We start from the raw sequence: 25,331 nt of genomic DNA, 5'->3' as shown, positions 1-25,331 counted from the left end.
GAATAATTTTCAGGCACTCAGAATCTTTATTTCCAACACACACACAACCTCAAAAGAATTCACAGTTCAATAGAATCCAAGAATGTATTACATATTAGAATGGAAAGTTCAGCAAATTCAAGGTTGCATTAATAAAAATTATTTTCTTTTCAGGCAATATAATTAACTATCAGGTGAAGCACATGGAGATTAGGAACAATGTGACAGAGTTTGTTCTACTGGGGCTTACAGAGAATCCAAAGATGCAGAAAATTATATTTGTTGTGTTTTTTGTCATCTACACCATCACTGTGGTAGGTAATATGCTCATTGTGATCACCATCACTGCCAGCCCATTGTTGGGATCCCCCATGTACTTTTTCCTGGCCTATCTCTCCTTTATTGATGCCTGCTACTCCTCTGTCAATACTCCCAAACTGATCATAGATTCCCTCCATGAAAAGAAGACTACCCTATACAATGGATGCATGACCCAAATATTTGGGGAACATTTTTTTGGAGGTGCTGAAGGCATTCTGCTTACTGTGATGGCCTATGACCGTTATGTGGCTATCTGCAAGCCACTGCACTACACAACCATCATGAATCGGCGAGTATGTGGCCTGTTAATGGGAGTGGTGTGGGTTGGAGGCTTTCTTCATGCAACTATACAGATCCTCTTCATTTTCCAATTACCTTTTTGTGGTCCGAATATCATAGATCATTTTATGTGTGATCTGAATCCTTTGCTCAATCTTGCCTGCACTGATACCCACACTTTAGGGCTCTTCGTTGCTGCCAACAGTGGATTCATCTGTCTGTTAAACTTCCTCCTCTTAATGGTCTCCTACGTGGTCATTCTACGCTCCCTCCGGAATCACAACTTGGAGGCAAAGCGCAAAGCCCTCTCCACCTGTGTCTCCCACATCACAGTGGTCGTCCTATTCTTTGTGCCCTGCATATTTGTGTACATGAGACCCGCAGCTACGTTATCCATTGATAAAGCAGTTGCAGTGTTCTACACTATTATAACTCCCATGTTAAACCCCTTAATCTATACCTTGAGAAATGCCCAAATGAAAAATGCTATTAGGAAATTGTGTAGTAAGAAAGCTATTTCAGGTGACATATAAATGTGCCTGGGGCTCAACATTGATTCAATGGAAACAAAGGCCAAAATGACATATTGGATGATTTCCACAAGGAATGCCTAAGGGAGGGAGAAATAAATTAACCACTATGAATCATAAATTCTGTATTGAGAGTGGCAGCAATGGATGCAAGAAAAGAGAAAACATAACCCAGGACCACTTTGCATATTCAGAAAACTCTACCAAATTGGGGTTTAGTTTTACTAGTTTCAACCATATATACGGATTCATAGACTTTCCTTCTGATAACAACTTAAAGAAATAATAGAATTTATTGTTATCAAGCAATAATCTCTATAAAAATCCAAGGAGGTATGCCCTGCTATCATCACTGATTATAGAAACTGATAGAAAGGGGAAACGGGTGAGGAAACAGAGAAAGGGAAAGATACCGATACATTGGAAAGCCAGTAATAATCAGAACTGACTGATTTCCCAGATCATGTTCTTAAATGCTGTTAAATGCCAGACAAATATACTAGTTCATTATCTACAACAAAAAAGCCTAATAGTTTTTCATGAATAACTTCTTGTTTTCGCATATCACAATTGATTGTACATGTTGCCTATAACATTATGGCATGTAACTGTTTAGGGCTATAAAAGCATTAGCCATTTAACCTCTGAAGGGGTAAGTGAAGATTAGGCCAGGTTTCCAAGTTCCTTTGTAGGCTTCATAACCATTTTTTATTGCTCATATCAGCCATCTTACACTGTTACACTATCAGAAACAGTAATGACTCAAAGAATATTTTGATTTCAGACAGAACATTCTATTTATTAAATATACAGTCATACTCTCTAAAGTACTTGCCTACTATGTAACAATAGTCTCTACGAGGTAGCATGATGTCTGGTGCACAATAAATATTGAGTGAATGAATGAATGAATGAATGAAAAATATAAAGGAGATGAATAAATTCAAAAATAAAGAGCAAGAAAGTAGTACTGGAAGCTAGGGAATTCTTTCCCACTTTTATCTGATTCAATTCTATGGAGAATTCTGGTTAGGCTCTCAGGGGAACTACAATTTGTTTTTATTCCTGCTTATACTAAGGATGGAAAATAAATTTAAACTATAATTCTCAACATATAAGCAGATAGTTTACCTTGATATTCTCCCACCTTCGGTGACATTTTAGTATCTTATGAATGTGGCCTGCTTATGTTATGATTTTTTGTTAATCAGCTTACTTTCTTAAAGACCTTATTTATATATTCATGAGAGACACACACAGAGAGAGAGACAGACAGACAGACAGACAGACACAGGCAGAGGGAGAAGCGGGCTTCCTGCGGGGAGCCCCATGGAGGACGCGATCCCAGGACCTCCGGATCAAAACCTAAGCCAAGCCAGATGCTCAACCATGAGCGACCCAGGTGTCCCAATCAGTTTAGTTTTTGGTACCACATCTTTATTAAAATATGTGGCTCTTTCTAAACACAAGTCTCAGGATAAACATATACCATCCGTTCCTTTTGTCCTTCCTTTTAATTTATCAACAAATATTTTTGAGCCCAAGAAATGTATCAGGCATGTTGATAGCTGCTGGGGCTTCAGTGGTGAATAAAAAGAGAACCAGATTCTCCCTTCACAGACCTTGTGAAGATTCCATTGAAAGAATCCCAGGAGGAAGTTTTACAAGTTTTACAAATGGTAAGAGAGTGGAGTCACGAGGTGCTATGAAACTACATTGGAGAGACATATAGGATCAGAAGATTCCTAGATGAAAAAACATAACAAGCAGAACCCAGTGGTGGAAATAAGTCAATTGGCAGAGTGTCCTGAAAGATGGAATACATTAAAAAGGCCAGGAGGTAACAAAGAGTGCGGAGGAAACCTAGTCAATTCAATATGGCTAACCAATTCAAAAACATTGAAAGTTTGCTTTTAATCCAGAGAGTGGTACAGTTACATTTGAGTTTCAGAATGATAACTCTGGCTACAGTGTGGGAAATGGATTGAAGGGGATAAGACTAGCAAAGGAGAGTAGTTAGAGGTTGCAGTGATGATTGGGATGTGAAAGTTTGGAGCCCTACACTCTGGTAGTGTAGGAACCTTGAGTATATAGATGGCAATTAAAGCCATAAAAGTATCAGATATCAGTTATGGAAAGCGTGACTTGGTCAACTATGGGTGGTCTTCAGTGGTCTATCAAATAGCCATTTTGACATTTTTAGAAAGAAAAAAAGCAAAAAAAAATCTAAAAATCAAACTATAGAAATGTCAATTTGTCTATTATTAGAAATTCAGTAGGATACCAAATCTATAAAATAAAAAACAGGCTATGAAAGAAATTTTAAAAATCAGATTGGCATCAGAATTTTTGTTGGCAAAAGTAGAAATTAGGAGCTAATGAAAAAAATCTTTTATGTTCTCAAGGAAAAAAGCTGTAACCAGTAATTCTGTATCATGCAACACAGGATTTAAATATGAGTATAAAATCGTTTTCAGACATGCAAAGACTCATAAATTTTATTGGTCAAAAATTAAACCTCAGCAAAACTGAATTCAAGGCATTCAAGACCATGCGCCATGACCAAGGGGGATTAGCCCCATGATGCTAGATTTGAGTTTAAAATATGCAAATAAATTTGATATTGATTTTTTTATTTTTTTATTTTTATTTTTCTATTTGCTAGACATGTTTAATAAGTCAATAATGTGACAATATCATGAAGGACCAAAAATCATGATGTGTAAATAATGGTTATAGTAACTGAAGATATTTAATCTAGAGAAGAAAAGACTTGGGTAACACATGATAGCTATTTTTATATATACTTAAAAGGGCAATCATAGGGAAAAAGGACTAGATTTCCTATTACACATGGTGAAATTTATAGAAGCATACTCTTACTCTTTGACTTGATATAAAGGAAGATTTTTTTTTAAACATGACTGCTTAGGAGTGTTCAATGAGGGTCAGATGACCAGTGATTGGGAATATTTCATAAGCAGGAGAGAGTAGCAGGAGTGAGATGATCATGCAATCATCTCGATAGAGACAGAATGTATTTAACAAAGTTCAACCACCTTTCATGATTAAAATTCTCAACAAAAGAATTCGAAGGAAGTTTCCTCAACACATAAAAAAAGACCATTTACAAAAAGCCCACTGCTAACATGATAATCAATGGGAGAAAACTAATAGCTTTTCCTCTGAGATCCAGTACAAGGAAAGGAAGCCCATGCCACTTCTATTCAACATAGTACTTGAAGTACCAGCAAGAGCCATCAGTCAAGAAAAATAAATAAGACATCCAAATTGGAAAGAAAAAGGTAAAATTATCTCTTTGTAGATGACATAATCATATATGTTGAAAACCCTAACCGCCACACACAAAAAAACTATTAAAACTAATAAATAAATTCAGTAGAGATGCAGAATACATACAAAAATTCTTTGCATTTCTTTACATTAACAATAAACTATACAAAAAGGAAATGAACAAACTAAGGGTGGTGGAAGGGGAGGAGGGTGGGGGGTGGGGGTGAAAGGGTGACGGGCACTGAGGGGGGCACTTGATGGGATGAGCACTGGGTGTTATTCTGTATGTTGGCAAATTAAACACCAATAAAAAATAAATTTGTTATTAAAAAAAACAAAAAGGAAATAAAATAATTCCATTTACAATAGCATCAAAAAGAAAAAATACTTAGGAATAAGTGTAATCAATAAATGAAAAATCTCTACACTTAAAACTATAAGACATTGAAGAAATTGAAAAAGACACAAGCAAATGGAAAGATCTCATGTTCATATATTGGAAAAATTAATATTGTTAAAACGTTAACAGGGATGCCTGGGTGGCTCAGTGGTTGGGTGACTGCCTTCCACCCAGAGCATAATCCTGGAGTCCTGGGATCAAGTCCCACATCATGTACCCTGCATGGAGCCTGCTTCTCCCTCTGTCTGTGTCTCTGCCTCTCTCCTTCTGTGTCTCTCATGAATAAATAAATAAAATATTTTAAAAAATAAATAATAAAAAACATTACCCAAAGCCATCCATAGATTCAATAAAATGCCTACCAAAATTCAAATGATATTTGTCACAGAAATGAAACAATCCTAAAATACATCTGAAACCACCAAAAACCCTAAATTGCCAAAGCAACCCTGAGCAAGAAGACAAAGTTGAAAGCATCACACTTCCATTTCCTAACTTCAAACTACTATATTTCAAACTGTAGTAATGGAACCACTATGGTACTAGAATAAAAATAGATACCTATTTAAACAGAATAGAATTGAGAGCCCAGAAATAAACCCTTACATACATAGCCAATTAATATTTGACAAGGTTATCAGGGTGCCTGGGTAGCTCAGTCAGTTAAGCATCTGCCTTCAGCTTGTGTCATAATCCCAGGGTCCTGGGATCAAACCCTGCATCAGGGTCCCTGCTCAGTTGGGAGTCTGCTTCTCCCTCCCCCACTTCCCCTGCTTGTGTTCTCTCTCTCTCTCTCTCAAATAAATAAATAAACAAAATCCTTAAATATATATATTTGACAAGGATATCAAGACTATTCAGGAAAGGGATCCCTGGGTGGCTCAACAGTTTAGCACCTGTGCCTGCCTTCGGCCCAGGGTGCGATCCTGGAGTCCTGAGATCGAATCCCACACAGAGCTCCTTGCATGGAGACACATGCCTGTATCTCTGCTTCTCTCCCTCTCTCTGTGTCTCTCATGAATAAATAAATAAAAATCTTTTTTAAAAAAGACTACTAAGGAGGAAAGGATAGTCTCTTCAATAAATCGTATTAGGAAAACTGGATATTTACATGCAAAAGAATGAAATTGGATCCTTGTACCAGGTACAAAAATCACCTCAAAATGGATTAGACTTAATGTAAGACCTGAAGTCATAAAACTGATAGAAGAAAATATAGGGGAAAGCTTATTAACTTTGGGCTGGTAATGATTTCTCGGATATGTTTCTTTTTTTTTAATTTTATTTATTTATGATAGTCACACAGAGAGAGAGAGAGTCAGAGACATAGGCAGAGGGAGAAGCAGGCTCCATGCACCGGGAGCCCGACGTGGGATTCGATCCCGGGTCTCCAGGATCGCGCCCTGGGCCAAAGGCAGGCGCCAAACCGCTGCGCCACCCAGGGATCCCCTCGGATATGTTTCTTATCTCAGCTTGCTCTATATCATTTCCAAGAGTGTGTACTTGAGGGAAGAGGCCGGAAAGACATCTAGTGGTATTGACACTGCCACCTCCATGGATGACTTCCCAATGAGTTTCAGTGGCACTTATGCAGACAGGTTCCAGGGAATCTCACAGGCACCCAGAAATCAAGTTCTCAGTTCAGTCGATCTGCACCATAATTGGGGTGTTTTCCACCAGCCTTGGTCCAACTGCAACCTTGAGGGTTGTTTCCTGCTTGCCAGTCCAGGCCACAGTCCTCTGTTTACATACAGTAACAGTGGGTCACTCAGACAACCAGTGGCCCAGTGGGATGTTCCCACCTTACTAGTCCCTTTTTTGCCTGTCAGTCTCTCTCCATCTACCATGAACTAGTTCTGGCCCAAGACAAGCTAGTGAACGTCACCATCCAATGGGCAACAACTACTCCTTCTCCAAAAGATGAATCCCTGCCTTGGGGAAGGATTCCACCTTCTAAACATGTTCCTTTCTTTGATATTCATCTCTCAGTCCCAGGGTGTTCTTTGGAGTAATCATTAGCCATTTCCAGTTAATGCTCTGATATAGCAAACAATTGTATGTAAACATCCCCTTTTCAAATTACTGTGTTATCTGTCTCTTATATGGGCCCTGAGTGCTACAATATGGAAAATACCTAATACACCTATAGGCTTTATAGGCATTTGATAAATACTATCTTTTTTCACTGTACAACCAAAATGTAATAAGCAAGAAAAATCACAAAAGAAAGAAGTTATATTGATACCAGAGCCCAAAATAAAGGAATATCATTAACCCTGTTATTCTCAATAATCAGTAGTAATCAACATCTCACTATTACATAAGATTAGTTTTTTAAATTTCTTTTTATTGGAGTTCAATTTGCCAACATATAGGATAATGTGTTCATCCCATCAAGTGCTCCCTCAGTGCCCGTCACCCAGTCACCCCAACTCCACGCCCACCTCCCTTTCCACTACCCCTTGTTCGTCACCCAGAGTTAGCTGTCTCTCATGTTCTGTCACCCTCTCTGATATTTCCCACTCATTTTCTCTCCTTTCCCCTTTATTCCCTTTCACTATTTTTTATATTCCCCAAATGAATGAGACCATATAATGTTTGTCCTTCTCTGATTGACTTCAGAGCGGTTTAGCACCGCCTTCAGCCCAGGGTGTGATCCTGGAGACCGGGATCACCCGCATCGGGCTCCCTGCATGGAGCCTGCTTCTCCCTCTGCCTGTGTCTCTGCCTCTCTCTGTGTATATCACGAATAGATTTTTAAAAATATTTTAAAAAAACAAACATAAGATTATTTTATTACCAATCCAATATTCTAGATTCATATGTTCTAGCTTCTAAAGATATTTGAGATTTTCAAGTAATAGGTAAATATTTATGGATTAAAAAGCAGTAAATTGTGATGACAAGAGTATGGGATAAGAGACAGTAAGTCTGGAGTCCAGTCCGAGCCGTAGTTCTGTGCTTAAGTGGTTATCTGCTGATGTTTTCCAACTCCTTGTTAGAGTTGATGTCTTCATCTGTAGACCAAGAGGCTTGCACTAGATTACCTCTATTACTTCTAGGTGTGGTGCTCAAAGATTCTATTTATTCATTATCTGAAGTCACTTTTTTTCTCCAGAGCTTCCTCATAGCATTTTTTACCTCAGCATTTCTGAGGGTGTAGATTAAGGGATTTAACATTGGGACCACCATAGTGTAAAAGACAGCAACAGCTTTATCAATAGGCAGAGTGCTCACTGGGCGCAGATACACAAATATGCAAGGCACAAAGGAGAAAACAACCACTGTAATGTGAGAGACACAGGTGGAAAGGGCTTTGAGCCTCCCCTCCAAGCTATAGTTCTTTAGGGAGTACAGGATGACCACATAGGACACCACCAATAGGAGGAAGTTTAAAAGGCAGATGAAACCACTGTTGAGAGCAACAAAGAGACCAAGGGTATGAGTGTCCATGCAAACAAGTTTCAACAAAGGGTACAAATCACACATGAAATGATCTATGACATTAGGGCCACAGAAGGGCAGCCAGACTGTGAAGAGGATCTGAATGGTTGCATGGAGAAATCCTCCAGTCCAGGCCACGCCCAGCAGGAGAATGCACAGCCTATGGTTCATGACAGTAGTATAGTGAAGAGGTTTGCAGATGGCCACATAGCGATCATAGGCCATCACTATCAGCAGGATGATCTCCGTAGCACCAAAAATGTGTTCTGCATAGACTTGAGCCATACACCCATTAAAGGAGATAACTTTCTTTTCATGAAGGGAGTCCACAATCAGCTTAGGAGCTGAAGAAGAAGAATAAATTGTGTCTATCACAGAAAGATGAGTCAGAAAGAAGTACATGGGGGACTTCAGAGCCTGGCTGGTGGTAATGGTAACCACAATGAGCAGGTTGCCTGAGAGTGTTACCATGTACAGAATCAAAAATCCCAGAAATACTATATTCTGCATTGTGGGGTTCTGTGTAAGACCTATTAAAATAAATTCAGTCACATTTCTTTGATTTTCCATCTATGTGGTATAGGTGATTAAAACTCCAGGGAGGAATGCTTTACCTTTAAAAAATGAAAGAAAGAAAAAAGGAACCATAAAATCATGAAACAGTCCAAAACTTTGACTTTTAACAGTACTCTAGCAATCTCACAGATGATTCCTTCTCTTTCTAAAACTCTGAAGGAATAGGTACTTCAAAACTTCTCTTAGTGGACACTCAAATTTCAATATAGTATTTAAATATAGTATTCGAAGCTAAGTTTTGCCGCTTTTTCCTGGACCTCAGATTGCTTTATTCTCTGTATCTCAATGTATTCTTAAATGTCAAAGGCAGTGAAGTGTAAGATAAACTGTCCCTGTTACACATGGTCAAGGTACAGAATGAGGAATATGGAAAGAACACCTCTTCCAGATGATCCCACAAATTCTTCACTGAGAAGCTCGCCTTAGAGTTCCAAGGCCCTAGATAGTGGTCTCCATTCTGGAAGCCCAATGCATCAGAGAATCCTTCCAGGGACAAGAATCCTTTAGAGGAAAATTGAGCACACTTCTAATTACCAATTCTTCTCCAGAGGAGATGGCCTTTGGAAGAACCAAAAATCGACTAATATGTTTTTATAGCTTCTTGAAGGTCCAGGCTAAAAATGGAGTTTCATGGTCAAAATCAGACAGAAAATCCCAAATTTGACTCATTAATTATCATTATTTCATTTATTATTTCTTTCTTATCAATCTTGAAGTAAATTGAGTATATTTTTAAATGATTGTCTATTACAATTTTCATCTGTCCCATACCATATAGAAACTAACATACAGTTCATATTCCCACCAACAGTGCAAGAGGGTTCCCCTTTCTTCACTCTGGAAAACTGTGTGGAGGTTCCTCAAAGAGTTAAAAATAGTGCTGCCCTACAACCCAGCAATTGCACAGCTAGGGACTTACCCCAAGGATACATAGGCAGTAAAACACCGGGACACCTGCACCCCGATGTTTATAGCAGCAATGTCTACAATAGCCAAACTGTGGAATGAGCCTCGGTGTCCATTGAAAGATTAATGGATAAAGAAGATGTGGTATATGTATACAATGGAATATTACTCAGCCATTAGAAACGACAAATACCCACCATTTGCTTCGACGTGGATGGAACTGGAGGGTCTTATGCTGAGTGAAATAAGTCCGTTGGAGGACAAACAGTATATGGTCTCATTCATTTGGGGAAATTAAAAACTAGTGAAAGGGAATAAAGGGAAAGGAGAGAAAATGAGTGAAAATATCAGTGAGGGTGACAAAACATGAGAGACACCTAACTCTGGGAAATGAACAAGGGGTAGTGGAAGGGGAAGTGGGTGGGGGGTTGGGGTGACTGGCTGATGGGCATTGAGGGGGGCACTTAGCGGGATGAGCACTGGGTGTTATGCTATATGTTGGCAAATTGAACTCCAATAAAAAATTTAAAAAAACTAACATACAAACATAGCAACTTGGTCTTATGTCAAAATTGATGTGTTTGATATCCTCTATTAATTGATGGAATCAAGTATAGGATGTTTCTTTTCTTGTCCTTGTCAAAGACCAATAGTGTACATATTACCACTCAAACCCTCTATTCCCACATCTTTGGGTAAATGAGAACTACAGAAAAGTGTTGATATAGCAGGATGACCCTGATCTTCCATGAAAGAACCCTCAGACTGCAATTGAAAGTAAGGACCGAAGCAGACAAACTTCTTCCAAGGACAGAAATCTTTGTTGTTTAAATTCCATATACTCAAATATTCCAAAATGGAAACTTTTATTATAGCTCTGTTTTACCCCATTCTTAATAGCAGGCAGAGATTTGTTTTTGTACTATGTAGTTCCTACAATAATAGTTCATTTTTTGAGAGTTGGTCATGTGCTAGGCACTGTACTAAGTACTTCACATGCATTATTTCACTTAATCTTCATAATAGTGCAATGACGTGGTACACTGTTATCTATCTTTTAAATAAAATGAACTCTAGTTAATAATAATAATAATAAATGACTTGCTGAAAGTGATAATGGTTTTTTAAAAAGAGGCAACTTTTTAAACCCAGGATGTCTGTCTCTAGGTCTTCAGCAGAGAAAAAAAGGAGGCAGAGATAGTGCCTCTCCAGTACAGATTCAGTTTACTTCTGAGAATCCACGAAAGTCGGAGTTTGAACAAGTGGGTTGGTACCGAAAGCCACCACCTGTGACCATATAAAATCCATGGCAGTTATTTTGCTAAGCTGTTAAATGTAGAGGTCGATGTTAATGAGTTCAAGGATGCATAGAACACTAAAATTGTTATACGTTAAAAATGCACCAGTACTTTGCTCTTAAAAGATGAGTACTTTGCTCTTAAAAGATAAAAGATGAGCTCTCTGGACACTGAGGTCCAGAGAGACAAAGTCCAAGAAAACAGACCACAGGAAAAAGTCTTCTAATGCTCAATACAATGATTTTTTTTCTCCATCTTGCTTCCCTTAAGATGAATGTTTACAAGGAAAAACCACTGTAAGGTGACAAAGAGAATTAACCTTCATCTCTTATCTTTAGTAATACCTATCTTGAATCTGTAAGAAAAAGGGCTAAGTCCGAGTTAAGAATGCAAAATTCCATTATATTGTTGGCACTACATCCACTATATCAGATATAAGATCTTACCTAAGTTAGAACAAAATCCAAGAAACTTTAACAGAGTCAGAATAACAAGTGCCCCTGAGCCTGGAGTTTAGTTTAGTTTCCCAACCACAGCAGGAAGTATATTCTTTCGTGTAGATCTTATATATTAACACATTCTCTTTATGGTTCTCAGTTTTAGGGCTTAAGATTTCCTTAAGAAATTGAATCCAGAAGTTGTCCTTCTCTTCTCTCCCATGCTGACCTATCTTGACCACAGTGAAAGTCATACACCCTATATTGGCTTCATCTCAAATTTCCCTTTCTGTCTTTTCAGCTGCCTCTCATATCTCCTTCTATCACTAGAAATGATTCCCCACCACCACCTCTTACACTAGAAATTATGAAAATCAGAGCACTGCTTCAAGAATATGAGTGACCATACAAAAGCCAATCTCCGTCTATCCAAACCACCACATCATATGCTCTATCACTGACAGAAACCCTTCAGTAACCATCTAGTTTCAATCTGCTGCCCTGCTGCACTGTCTCCAGGTTCAAAAACCTAGCAATTGATTCAGGAATCCATAAAATGTGAAATTATTCCTGGTATATTATAGATATATCTAATACAGTGATGAGAACAAATATTTCTCCAAAACATCCTATATCATCTCAAAGTGGTTCCTGATAAAATATCAGAAAACCATATTTCAATGATTTTCATTATAAACCCCTTGAGGTAAAATGGAAATATAAGAAACTGGATTAAAAATCAGCAATTCTAGTTAACTTACCATGGTTGCCTCTGTTGTTAGGGAGAATGCTCAATGTATTTAAGAAAAAGAAATAACCATTATATACCGTTGTACAAATTTCATGGTATGTACATGTATATTTCTCAAGTCCTCACTGATTAGACAATGGTATTTTCAAAGCTCCAATGCCTTGGAAATTCAAGTCAAAGAAAAAGAAAATATTGAATTTGAATTTGGAATCCAAAGTCCTTAGGTACTAAGGAGAATCTTCTGATATTCAGCACCTAGTTCCATGGCTATAGAAAAAAAAGACAAAAATATTTTTATCACTTAATACCCCCCTCTTATTCTACCCTTAAAATAAGAAAACCATTTCTTCTTGAATCATCACGTTTAGAGATGATACTGAGAATATCAAGGCTTTCTATCTAAGGCTTTGCTCTCTCAGGAATTAATTATAGCTGTTTTCTTTTAAGATTTTGCTTTAGAAATAGATATTTGGGAGAATCTGTCTATGAACAACACATCTTCACCTGAATGGCTCTTTTCCATGAACTTTAAGTTAATGTATTAACAGCCTACATTCCTGGTCTATAAATTGTGTTGTAAAGCACTCCTCCTCCAAGCCCTTGAGTATTACAAAATGGAGCATGAAGGATGCTAAAAGCTGTAAAAATAACTTGGAGTTTCATTCAGATCACATATCCCTGAGGAAATATCCTCCCTGGCTGAGGTCACCAGAGGAGGTTGAGATACTAAGTCAATCTATTGACTGTATGTACTATAAACAAGCACATAAGGACCTTGAGACTTAATATATTTTCAGGCAGAGTGAGATCTAGAGTTGGAGACCAAATTAAGGTAAAAATCCTTGTCCAACTTGTCTGATGTAGAAATCTAAAAAAAAAAAAAAAAAGATTTGTATACCTTTTCAATTACTTTTTTTTAGAAGTGTAAGAGTTCCACTCACCACCTGAAAATAGAAACCTTACCTAGGCAAACAGATTTCTTCAAATTTCTTCACACATAGTATTCTCAGGACAGTGGAGATGAGAACAGCCAAATATGTTCTGCAATCTTGCAAATGTATACTGAAACAAATACTCTACAGCCTGAAAGAAAGGATAATGTTAAAATCACTTATTGTGAGAATTGAAGCAGCTGCTATGTTTAAATGTATGGCTAGGCAGTTGATAGCAGACTGGGAAAAATGTAATAGCTATCCTTACTGAGCATTATGTCCTTCCCTTAATTTGGTGTAGTACATTGATTGATTTTCCTATCTTGAACCAACTTTGCATTCCTGGATGAATCCCACTTGCCCTTGGTATATAACCCTTTTTATAGACTATTGGATTCAATTTAGTAGTGTTTTGTTGAGGATTTTTGTATGCTTACATAAAAGATCTTGGTTATAGTGTTCTAGTGATAGCATTGTCTAGTTTTCATATTAGGACAACACTGATCTTGTTGAATATGTTCCCTCCTCTCCTATTTTTTTGGAAGAATTTGTGAAGGACTCGTGTTAATTCTTCTTTAAATGATAAAATTCACTTCAAGGTGAAACCACTTTGGCATGAGTTTTCTTGTGGCAAGGTTTATTACTAATCCAATCTATTTGTTATAAGTATATTCAGTTTATCCATTTATCTTGAGTTCCTAGTTTGTGCCTTAGTAAGAATTTGTTCATTTCATCTAACCTATGTAAGTTGTTGGCATAGAACTGTTCACAGGATGTCTTTATATTTTCTAATTTTGTAAAGCTGATAATAATTTCCTAGCTTTTATTTCTGATTTTAATTATTTGAGTCTGAAATCCTTTTTTTTTTTTTTAAGTCAGTCTAGCTAAAGGTTTGTCATTTTGGTGATCTTGTAAATGAACCCACTTTTGGTTTGATTATTTTTCTGTTCTCTATTCCTTTCTTTACTTCATTTGCTTCTGTTCTAATATTTATTTATTTTTGTTTGTTTTGCTTTTAGTTCATTCTTCTTTTTCAATTGTCTTAAGGGGGAAGTTTAAACTATCTGACGTCTTCGTTTTTTCTTTATTTTTTATTATATATATTTTTTATTGGAGTTCAATTTGCCAACATATAGCATAACACCCAGTGCTCATCCCATCAAGTGCCCCACTCAGAGCCCATCACCCAGATCACCCCAACCCCCTGTCCATGTCCCCTTCCACCACCCCTTGTTACTTTCCCAGAGTTAAGAGTCTTTCATGTTCTGTCTCCCTCTCTGATATTTCCCACTCATTTTTTCTCCTTTCCCTTTTATTCCCTTTCATTATTTTTTATATTCCCCAATGAATGAGACCATATAAAGTTTGTCATTCTCTGATTCACTTACTTCACTCAGCATAATATCCTCCAGTTCGATCCACATTGAAGCAAAGAGTGGGTATTTGTCATTTCTAATGGCTGAGTAACATTCCATTGTATACATAGACCACATCTTCTTTATCCATTCATCTTTTATGGACATTAAGGCTCCTTCAATAGTTTGGCTATTGTGGACATGCTGCTATAAACATTGGGGTGCAGGTGTCCAGCGTTTCACTGCACCTGTATCTTTCTACAAACTACAGATCTTCTAAGAACAACATCTCTAAAAAAATGAGAGCTTTAAATGATGCACTGGACCAGATGGATACCACAGATATTTACAGAACTTTACATCCAAAAGCAACTGAATACATATTCTTCTCAAGTGCACATGGAGCTTTCTCCAGAATAGACCACATACTGGGTCACATATTAGGTCTTAACGGATACCAAAAGATTGTTCCCTGCATATTTTCAGACCATAATGCTTTCAAACTAGAACTCAATCACAAGAATAAATTTGGAAGAAATTCAAACGCATGAAGGATAAAGACCATCCTGTTAAATGATGAAAGAGTCAAACAGGAAAATAGAGAAGAATTTAAAAGATTCATGGAAACTAATGAGAATGAAGATACAACCATTCAAAATCTTTGGGATGCAGCAAAAGCAGTCCTGAGAGGGAAATACATCGCAATACAACCCTGAAAAAACTGGAAAGAACTCCAATACACAAGCTAACCTTGAACCTAAAGGAACTGGAGAAAGAACAGCAAATAAAACCTACACCCAGCAGAAGAAGAGAATTAATAAAGATTTGAGCAGAACTCAATGAAATAGATACCAGAAGAATTGTAAAACATATCAAAAAAAACAGGAGTTGGTTCCTCAAAAAAATTAATAAGATAGATAAACCATTAGCCAGCCTTATTAAAAAGAAAAGAGAAAAGACTCAAATTAATAAAATCATGAGTGAGAAAGGAGAGATCAAAACCAACACCAAGGTAATACAAAAAATTTTAAAAACATATTATGAGCAACTATATGCCAATAAATTAGGCAATCTAGAAGAAATGGACGCATTTCTGGAAAACCACAAACTACCAAAACTGGAACAGGAAGAAATAGAAAACCTGAACAGGATGATAACCGGTAGGAAATTGAAGCAGTCATCAAAAACCCCAAGACACAAAAGTCCAGGGCCAGATGGCTTCCCAGGGGAATTTTATCAAATGTTTAAAGAAGAAACCCTACCTATTCTACTAAAGCTGTTTGGAAAGATAGAAGGAGATGGAATACTTCCAAACTCGTTCTATGAGTCCAGCATCGCCTTAATTCCAAAACCATACAAAGACCCCACCGAAAAGAAGAATGATAGACCAATATCCCTGATGAACATGGATGCAAAAATTCTCAACAAGATACTAGCCAATAGGATCCAACAATACATTAAGAAGATTATTCACCACGACCAAGTGGGATTTATCCCTGGGATGCAAGCCTGGTTCAACACTTGTAAAATAATTAATGTGATCATATCAACAAGAGAAAAAACAAGAACCATATAATCAACAGATGCAGAGAAAGCATTTGACAAAACAGCATCCATTCCTGATCAAAACTCTTCAGAGTGTAGGGATAGAGGGAACATTCCTCAACATCTTAAAAGCCATCTACGAAAAGCCCACAGCAAATATCATTCTCAAGGGGGAAACACTGGGAGCCTTTCCCCTAATCAGGAACAAGACAGGGATGTCCAACACTGCTATTCAACAATAGTACAAGAAGTCCTAGCCTCATCAATCAGACAACAAAAATAAATAAATAAATAAATAAATAAATAAATAAATAAATGGCATTCAAAAGATGAATGGAAAAAGACGATGTGGTCTATGTATACAATGGAATATTACTCAGCCTACAGAAACGACAAATACCCACCATTTGCTTCGACGTGGATGGAACTGGAGGGTATTATGCTGAGTGAAAGTAGTCAATCGGAGAAGGACAAACATTATATGGTCTCATTCATTTGGGGAATATAAAAAATAGTGAAAAGGATGATAGGGGAAAGGAGAAAAAATGAGTGGGAAATATCAGAAAGGGAGACAGAACATGAGAAACTCCTAACTCTGGGAAAAGAACTAGGGGTGGTGGAAGGGGAAGTGGGCCAGGGGTGGGTGTTACCTGGTGACAGGCACGGAAGTGGGCACTTGATGGGATGAGCACTGGGTGTTATTCTATATGTTGGCAAATTGAGCATCAATAAAAAATTTCAAACTATATTACAAAGCTATAGTAATTAAAACAGTATGTACCAGCATAAAGATAGACATATAGACCAATGCAACAGAATAGAGAACCCACAAATAAAACCATGCATATACATATGGTCATCTATGTGTGACAAGAGTGGCAGGAATACACAATGGGAAAAGAATAATTTTTTCAACAAATTGTGCTGGGGAAAACTGGATATACACATGCAAAAGAGCGAAATTGAACCCTTATCTTATACCTTCACAAAAAATCAACTCAAAATGGACTTAAAATGTAAAGCCTGAAACTATAAAACTCTTAGAAGAAAACATAACAGAAAATCTTCATCACATGAGAATGGACTACAATTTCATGGAAATGACACCAAAAGAACAGACAACAGAAGCAAAAATAGACAAACAGGACTACATCATACTAAAATTCTTCTGTACAACAAGGAATAATTAAGAGAGTGAAAAGACAACCTATAAAATGGAAAAAAATATTTGCAAACATATATTTAATATGGGGTTAGCATCCAAAATGTACAAAAAACTCATGCAACTCAATAGCAAAAATAGTTCAATTTTAAAATAAGCAAAAGAGGGACACCTGGGTGGCTCAGTGGTTGAGTGTCTGCCTTTGGTTCAGGTCGTGATCCCAGGGTCCTGGGATAGAGTCCCACATGAGGCTCGCCACAGGGAGTCTGCTTCTTCCTCTGCCTATGTCTCTGCATGTCTCTCATGAATAAACAAAAATAAAATCTTTAAAAAAAATAGGCAAAAGATTCAAATAGGCATTAGCACAAAGAAAATATGCAAATGGCCAAACAGTAAATGAAAATGTGCTTAACATTACTAATTATCAGGGAAATACAAATCGAAACCACAATGATATGTCATTTCACATCTGTTAACATGGCCATTGTCGATAAGACAAGAGAGAGTATTAGTAAGAATGTGGGGAAAGGGAACACTTGTTCACTAATGGTATGAATGTAAATTCGTACAGTCACTATGAAAAACAGTATGGAGGTACCTCAAAAAAATTAAAAATACCATATGATCCAACAATCCCACTTCTGGGTATAATCCAAAAATACTGAAATCGGGGTCCCAAAGAATTCTTTGCACTCCTATGTTCATTTCAGCATTATTCACAATAGCTAAGCTGTGGAAACAACCTAAATGTCCAACAACAGATGCATGACTTAAAAAAAAGAAACATAGTATATAGATATAGATGATATAGATATAGATATACGGAATACTTTTCAGCCTTAAAAGAAAGGAATCTCTCTCATTTGTGACAATATGGATGAAACTTGTGGCCTTATTCTAAGTAAAAGAAGCCCATGATAGAACAGTGCATAATTCCACTAATATGAAATATCTAAAATAGTCCCACTCTTAGAAGCAGAAATAAATGTTTTCCAGAATCTAGGGGAAGGGAGAAATGAGCAGTGTTTGTTTAAAGGGTATGGATTTTTAGTGTGGAAAACTGAAAAAGTTCTAGAGATGGTTGTTGAAGATGTTGCACAACAATGTGAACGTACTTAATGCCACTTAACTGTACATTTGAAAATAGTTAAAATGGAAATGTTTTATTTGAGTATTTTGTCACAATTTTAAAAAGAGCAGGGAGGGACAACCATAAGTGAGGCAAAATTGTTAATTGTTGAGGACAGAGCTGAGCTGAAGGCATTGCTTCTCATTCTTGTTCTGGAATTCAGGAGTGTATCAGTTTCATTAAAGGTAAAGGTTGATTTTTTTAAAGATGAGTCTGTGCAGGATTTTAGCCAGCTCTTCAATCCCTCACAAATGGAGGCAGAAAACATTGTAGTGGAAGCTCCTTTCTATAGTGTTTCCATCCTCTACCTCTGAATGTCCACATATAATGTTTAGCTGTGATGTGATTTTTCTCAATGGCTACCATGTAGAAGCATCACTCTTTACTGTAGATCTCCATAATTCCTTTTGTGTGGGATAAAGAGAAAAGCTATATTCCCCTGAACACATCATGAGACCCTTCCATCTAGACACACGCCACCCAAAAGGAAGTTGATAGATCTATGATTCATAAATTACCCAATCTTTGGTAGCTGAGAATTTTGCCATCTGAGTCTCCTTTGTCAGCCACTAAAAGTCACAGTTTCCCAGAGTAACATGGCACATAACCTTAAAAACTGGCATTTCTATCCTCAGGGCAACTATATTAGTTAGAACAATCATGTTTTAAATCCATTCTCTGAACTCTGACCTATGCCTAAAACTACCCCCTATCCTGTACCAGGCTCACCAATGTCAAAATGATCAACAAAGCCCTATCACGAAGCTTTCAAAGTTATCTGACCAAAATCTCACGCTAAACTACAGCCAGAGATATGTGTTTAACCAAGGCACAACTGCATTTCTAAAACTGGCCTCTTAATGATGTTGCTGGGTGCCAAGTAGGAGAAAATGAAGAACTATAGATGATGCTTTCAGCAAAGATTCCAAAAGGACCAATTACTAATTCTCTGAGGACTTGAGAAATCAAAGCATTACCAAATCCCACACTTTGTGAAAGTCTATTTAAATACTTTTCTAAAGAAAGTGAAACAGAATTATAGGATATTTAAGTAAATGACAGAAGCAGAGTATATATATATATATATATATATATATATATATATATATATATATATATACCAACCAGCTTAAAATTTATATGGGAGACACTGCTCCCAAGCTTAGTGGTTTAAAATCAGGAATAAAAAGAATTTTCTCCATACTGCTCATGAACTTGTTGGGAAACATAAATTTGGCAGGATTTGAAAAAAAATATCCAATTAAGTGGATCCAATGCACTTATACATTTTATAGTTCCATATACTAGCTTTCTCTGACTTGAAGATTTTGCTTTGTTCCCATTATTTTTACTTTAGATTAAATATAGTTCTGAGATTTGAAAAATATGTGTATTTTGAAGATGTGCTTATACTTTCATAGAAGGCCAAGAAAGTGAGTAGAAATTAAATCCTAGAGCTATTGAAGTTTCCTAACAAAAAAGCTCATTTTTCTGGGTGAGTTCAGACTGATAATGGGAACCAAAATAAACTAAAATGACCAAGACTGAAAGAGTTTTCCAAGAGAGAATTCCAGTGTCCCACCTGTTAGTTCACAGAGTGTATTTGCAACTGTGGAGCTATGCCCTCGGGAGAAGAAAATAACTGGGTGTGGTCTAAAAATAGTGGAATCCACAATCAACTAGATCCAGGTTGGTAATAACTAAATCTTTTTCCCCAAACTATAAGCAGATTAATTTAATTTAGCCATGTATTTTCACCAAATAGTTTTTATAGCTAGATTCTGTGAATTGCATGTAGTGTTTTTCCCTAAAAATGAATTTGAACATAATGACATGAAAATACAAGTAGAAAATGTAATCTATAATGCTGCTACACAAGATGCTGTTGAGAACCACTAAGGTCACTTTTTTAACATTATGGTTTACATGTATGTAGAAGTGGATTGCTTGGTTAGGTTTCTATATGTGATAATTTGAAATTGTTTCCCCTTTTCATGACCTCCATGTTGCCACAGTGAAGTTAGAATTCATAAATTAAATCTATTAATACTGATTAAGCACATACTCGCCACCTATAGGAGCCATGAGAAGAGAAGAAACAACTAAAGAGACTGAGATTTCTGGAAAACAAACAAAAGATATCTTTCCTTATCTTTATTGAAGCTGAAATATAAAAAGAAAAAATTGTATTTATCTTAAATAGTATTTCTGTCTCAACAGTAGGAAAATCAGGGAAAACTCATGACTCTTTTAATTCCATTTGTAAAATGTGACTACGATTATTTATTTATTCCAGAGCATTATTCTATATGTGATGAAAGAACAATTGCACAGAAAATTCATTTAGGAAATATTGAGGACTTTCAGGGATCATTGTATCACTTACATGTCTGCATCTAAAGATGTGAGAAGAGTGAGTATGTAATAGTCATGTTGAGCCAGACACAACATCCAGGGCTGCCAAGTGAATGTGACTCAAAGAGCTGTTATATAGTTCCTCGGCATTCTGAAGGGGAAAAACTCCATTGGCAGCTCTGTCTCTGTGTGTATGTGCATTCGTTTGACAGAAAGGAATCACAGCTCAAAGAACAATGCTTGTATAGACATAGTAAGGATGGCACTTTCCTATCTGATATACAGTTAACTTTTTAAAGAATGTTGTGTCATATACCTATATTCATGCCAATGAGCAAATATAATTTCAAAATAATTGTCATTGATGAAACCTGTCCCAAATACAATGAGAGAAACCATCTGTAATGTTTCAGAGCCAGAGTCTGGAAGTCAATCATAAGTCAACATTCATAATAACACGTTGCTTTTATTCTAGCATTTATGACATATTGTCACTATTCAATGTATATGAATAAGAGAAATTTAACCTTTTGACTCTTTTTGACAACTATCTCCAAAGCAGTAGAGGTGAATGGAAGGTGTGATTCCATCAATCCCAGAGACGAGGACCAAAAAGTGATGGAAGATTTTCATGTTGAGTTAAAAATACTAGTCAAAAGTCATTATATGGTTTCACTCATACAGGGAATATAAGAAATAGTGAATGGATTATAGGGGAAAGGAGTGAAACTGAGTGGGAAAAACTAGACATGGTGACAAAACATGAGAGACTCCTAACTCTGGGAAACGAACAAGGGGAAGTGGAAAGGGAGGCAGGCAGGGGATGGGGTGACCAGGTGATGGGCATTGAGGAGGGCACTTGACAGGATGAGCACTGAGTGTTGTGCTTTATGTTGGCAAATCAAACTTCAATTTTAAAAATATAAATAGAAATGTTGGGAAATATCAGGAAGGGAGACAGAACATAAAGACTCCTAACTCGGGGAAAGGAACTAGGGGTGGTGGAAGGGGAGGAGGGCGGGTGTTGGAGGGGAATGGGTAATGGGCACTGAGGTGGACACTTGACGGGATGAGCACTGGGTGTTTTTCTGTATGTTGGTAAATTGAACACCAATAAAAATTAATTAAAAAATAAAAATAAAAAAAATAAAAATAAAAAAAAATAAATAAAAATAAAAATATAAATAAATAAATAAGTCTTTTTTTTTTTTTTAAAGAAATTCTATGATCTTTCCAGATGGACCATGTGCTCATAACCCAAGCTGACTCCATGGAAAGGATGAACAATGTAACAGAATTTGTTCTGCTGGGCCTGACCCAGAATCCAGAACTGCAGAAATTCTTATTTGCTGTGTTTTTAATCACCTACTTGATCACACTGGCAGGTAACCTGCTCATCTCAGTCACCATTTTCATCAGCCCAGCTCTGGGTTCTCCCATGTACTTTTTTCTGTCCTACTTGTCCATTATAGATGGTTTATACTCCTCTTCCATAGCACCTAAAATGATCTTTGACTTAATCTCTGAGAGGAACACCATATCCTTCAATGGCTGTATGACTCAGCTCTTTGCTGAACATTTCTTTGCTGGAGCTGAGATCATCTTATTAATTGCCATGGCTTATGACCGCTATGTAGCCATCTGTAAGCCATTGCATTACATGACCATTATGAGCCGACCTGTCTGTGGTTTCTTGGTAGGAATGGCTGGAATTTTAGGCTTTGTTCATGGAGGGATCCAGGTTTTGTTCATGATCCAGTTACCATTCTGTGGCCCCAATGTCATCGACCATTTTTTGTGTGATTTAATACCTCTCCTGGAGCTAGCGTGTGCAGACACTCACACTTTGGGACCCCTGGTTTCTGCCAACAGTGGATCACTATGTTTGCTCACTTTTTCTATGCTGGTTGCTTCTTACATTGTCATTCTGCGCTCCCTGAGGACTCATAGCTCTGAAGGGCGTCGCAAAGCCCTGTCTACCTGTGCTTCTCATGTCACTGTTGTCATCTTATTCTTTGTACCTTGTTCATTCCTGTACCTGAGACCCACGACCTCCTTCCCTGCTGACAAAGCTGTGACTGTGTTTTTTACCCTAGTAACTCCTATGTTGAATCCTTTAATCTATACCCTCAGAAATTCAGAAGTAAAAAAAGTCATGAAGAAACTCTGGGGACAAATAATGAAAACTGGTGATAAATGAATCTTATGATTAGAGTATTTACACAAAAATATCTAGTAATAATTTATAGAGATATATTCCCTTTATTAGTTGATTACACTTGGGATAATCAATTATCCTATCTGGGTCAGTTTTCTTCAGGAATACTTATATTATGGGCAGGGTCAATGTACCCATTAAAAAGCACAAGAGACACAGTGCCTACAGCCTGCAATAATTTTAGGAGGTCTTAGAACAGTTTAATTTCTTTTAAAATATGAAGAAAAAATAAATATAAGCTAAGCGCAACTTGGAGTATAGTCATCTTTATGCTAACACAGTCATAAAATATAATTTTTGATATTTTTTATGGAGGAAAAGGATTCATAAGGATGAAAGGAGCAAAGGGCCACGAAAGTCATAATGCTGTCCCGATTATGGGTATGAAACAGATCAGCAGCAATATTATTGAACACACTTTATATCCAGCACTACAGCTAGAATTAAATGTTATTTTAAAAGAGGAAAGGCAACTATATATGCAAAAAAATATAGAACACCAGGGAAGTACTTTCATCCAAAATGTTTTTTTCTTAGATTCCTAAATTTGAAAGGATAGATGTTATAGATGTTCCTGCATAACAACAATAAAAAAAACTTATCACTTGTCACAGTCATGAGAACATTTGCTGTGTTCTTTTAAAAATTACATCACCGCCATTCGCTGTAATATACAATTGTCTACAGAAAGAATTAGAGGCAGAATTGGCTGATGCAAAAGAAATACAATTGATCAAGTCTGAAGAGTTAAGGCAGAAAATATCTGTATGTTAAAGTCATGTTTTAGACGTGGACAAAGGAAGACTCTGAACAACTGGGGCAGGAAATTACCAGTAGTGTCACAAAACTGAAAAAGGACCACAGATCTGGATTACAGAAAAGAATTCATAACATGTACATAATGAAATTCTAGGAAAGATTCAGAAATAGATGCTTTGAAGTCAGAGATTAAGAGCTTTGGATCAAATAGGCTTCATTTCTCATCTTGTCTCCCACATTAATTAGCTTTGTGAATGGAAGCAAGTTGCTTCATCTCTCTATGGATTTTTTTAATCTATAAAATTAAAATAGCATTACCCACTCTCTTAAGTTGTAAGAATAAAATGACTTAGATTGAAAAAACGAATTAGCTAAAAATTAGTGAAATTGCTTAGACATGGTTACAGCCTACATATGTCACCAGGACAGAACATATGCCAGGAACTATAGTTGCTGACAAGAGGAGGCCAAGAACATTGCTACCGTCATTCACTAACCATGATCACAGGAGGACCAAACATCTGTGCCAGCCCCACTTCACTTCAAAATAAGTCACATGCTTATGAGTAAGGACAATATAGAGGAGAGTTATCTCAGCAAAGAAGCTAATGGAACCTGGGAGCAGATCTCTGGACACTAAAGCTAGCCCACCAACAACTCCCTATTCTGGGATAAAATGCCCTTAACACCACTACAGTAACAAATGGGGAAGCTGGATAGAGCAAGTGTGAGAGATGTTTGAGCAAAACTTATTTCAAAAGCTCTCACTAATGATGGATCCCACTCTGGTGCTCTGGAAGGAGAAGGGAGAACCCAATGCCAGGGACCAACAGACACATCTCTGTACAGAGCTTGTGATTCCTGAGGAAGAGCTCAGAAGCTTGTCTTCAGAAGGTGATTTCACAACCAGGGATTTGAATATCATATGATGCTAACATTTCTCATGTTCTCAGGACTTCATATCAGGTTAAATCTCATTCCATATGAAGGCCTTTTAAAAATAAATGTTTTGCCATAATAAACAAACATATAGTTAAGAGAGCAAAGTGGTGGTTGCCAGTGGTAGTTGACAGAGGTGGTTGTGGGGGGAAGAGTGAAATAGGTAAAGGAGATTAAAAAGTGCAAGCTTTGTTATAAATAAATCAATCAAGGGGATGAAAAGCACAGCATAAGGAATATAATCAATAGTATTGTAATATTGTATGGTGACAGATGGGTGACTACACTTATCTTGGTGATCACTGAATAATGTACAGATCTGTCAGATCACTATGTTTTACACCTGAAACTTCATAACATTGTATGTCAATTACCCTTCAATAATAAATTCCAAAACATAGATGTTTTACCAGAATTTCCTGTGAATGACCACCTTGTAGATGGAGCAGTATGTTTAAAATATCAAACTTATCCTTTTGGATGATCTGCCTGTAGTTCCCATCAAAGATGAGATGAAATAGGATAATGATAAAATAAGAATGATGATGCTCATGATGCTGATGATGACAGCTTATGTTTTGAGCACCTTCTGTGAACTATGTCCTAACCTCACACTCATTTGTATGCTTTGGAGGCAGTAAATTTATGTCCCTATTTCTTTCCTTAACTCTAGTCTCAAACTGTGGAACTTACCTCTGTTTAAAACATTTATTTGAACATAA

General features: G+C 36.9%; 3 protein-coding genes across 5 annotated transcripts; 2 read left to right on the top strand and 1 right to left on the bottom strand.

The window, feature by feature from the left end:
• The first annotated feature begins 167 nt into the window (after positions 1-167).
• On the top strand, positions 168-3,948 carry LOC112912183 (olfactory receptor 4C46-like). 2 transcript variants are annotated; one of them, XM_025988918.2, is made up of 2 exons: positions 168-1,080; positions 3,935-3,948. In XM_025988918.2, the coding sequence occupies exons 1-2, from the start codon at positions 183-185 to the stop codon at positions 3,946-3,948; spliced, it is 912 nt and encodes a 303-aa protein (XP_025844703.2). In that variant the 5' UTR covers positions 168-182. The 2 variants fall into 2 exon arrangements, with proteins under 2 accessions (XP_025844703.2, XP_072613446.1); XM_072757345.1 differs by lacking the exon at positions 3,935-3,948 and adding an exon at positions 2,741-2,750 and having other exon boundaries at positions 168-1,078.
• A 3,939-nt stretch (positions 3,949-7,887) lies between these two features.
• LOC112912187 (olfactory receptor 4C12-like) lies at positions 7,888-17,329 on the bottom strand. Of its 2 annotated transcripts, XM_072757344.1 has the most exons (2): positions 17,319-17,329; positions 7,888-8,803 (listed from the first exon to the last, which is right to left on the bottom strand). In XM_072757344.1, exons 1-2 carry the CDS (start codon positions 17,327-17,329, stop codon positions 7,888-7,890), a joined length of 927 nt encoding a protein of 308 aa, XP_072613445.1. The 2 variants fall into 2 exon arrangements, with proteins under 2 accessions (XP_072613445.1, XP_025844707.2); XM_025988922.2 differs by lacking the exon at positions 17,319-17,329 and having other exon boundaries at positions 7,888-8,817.
• A 4,609-nt stretch (positions 17,330-21,938) lies between these two features.
• On the top strand, positions 21,939-22,893 carry LOC112912197 (olfactory receptor 4C45-like). Its single transcript, XM_025988932.2, has one exon. It carries the CDS (start codon positions 21,964-21,966, stop codon positions 22,891-22,893), a length of 930 nt encoding a protein of 309 aa, XP_025844717.2. The 5' UTR covers positions 21,939-21,963.
• The last annotated feature ends 2,438 nt before the right edge of the window (positions 22,894-25,331 follow it).

The sequence above is a fragment of the Vulpes vulpes genome, chromosome 5 (assembly GCF_048418805.1).
Source record: "Vulpes vulpes isolate BD-2025 chromosome 5, VulVul3, whole genome shotgun sequence".
NCBI classification, from domain to species: domain Eukaryota; kingdom Metazoa; phylum Chordata; class Mammalia; order Carnivora; family Canidae; genus Vulpes; species Vulpes vulpes.
Note: the sequence above shows the minus strand (reverse complement) of the source record. Positions and strands in the feature narration are given on the sequence as shown.

Bases quoted from the DNA above. Each gene is read 5' to 3' on its own strand.
- LOC112912183 (XM_025988918.2), top strand. From the start codon at position 183: ATGGAGATTAGGAACAATGTGACAGAGTTTGTTCTACTGGGGCTTACA.
- LOC112912187 (XM_025988922.2), bottom strand. From the start codon at position 8,817: ATGGAAAATCAAAGAAATGTGACTGAATTTATTTTAATAGGTCTTACA.
- LOC112912197 (XM_025988932.2), top strand. From the start codon at position 21,964: ATGGAAAGGATGAACAATGTAACAGAATTTGTTCTGCTGGGCCTGACC.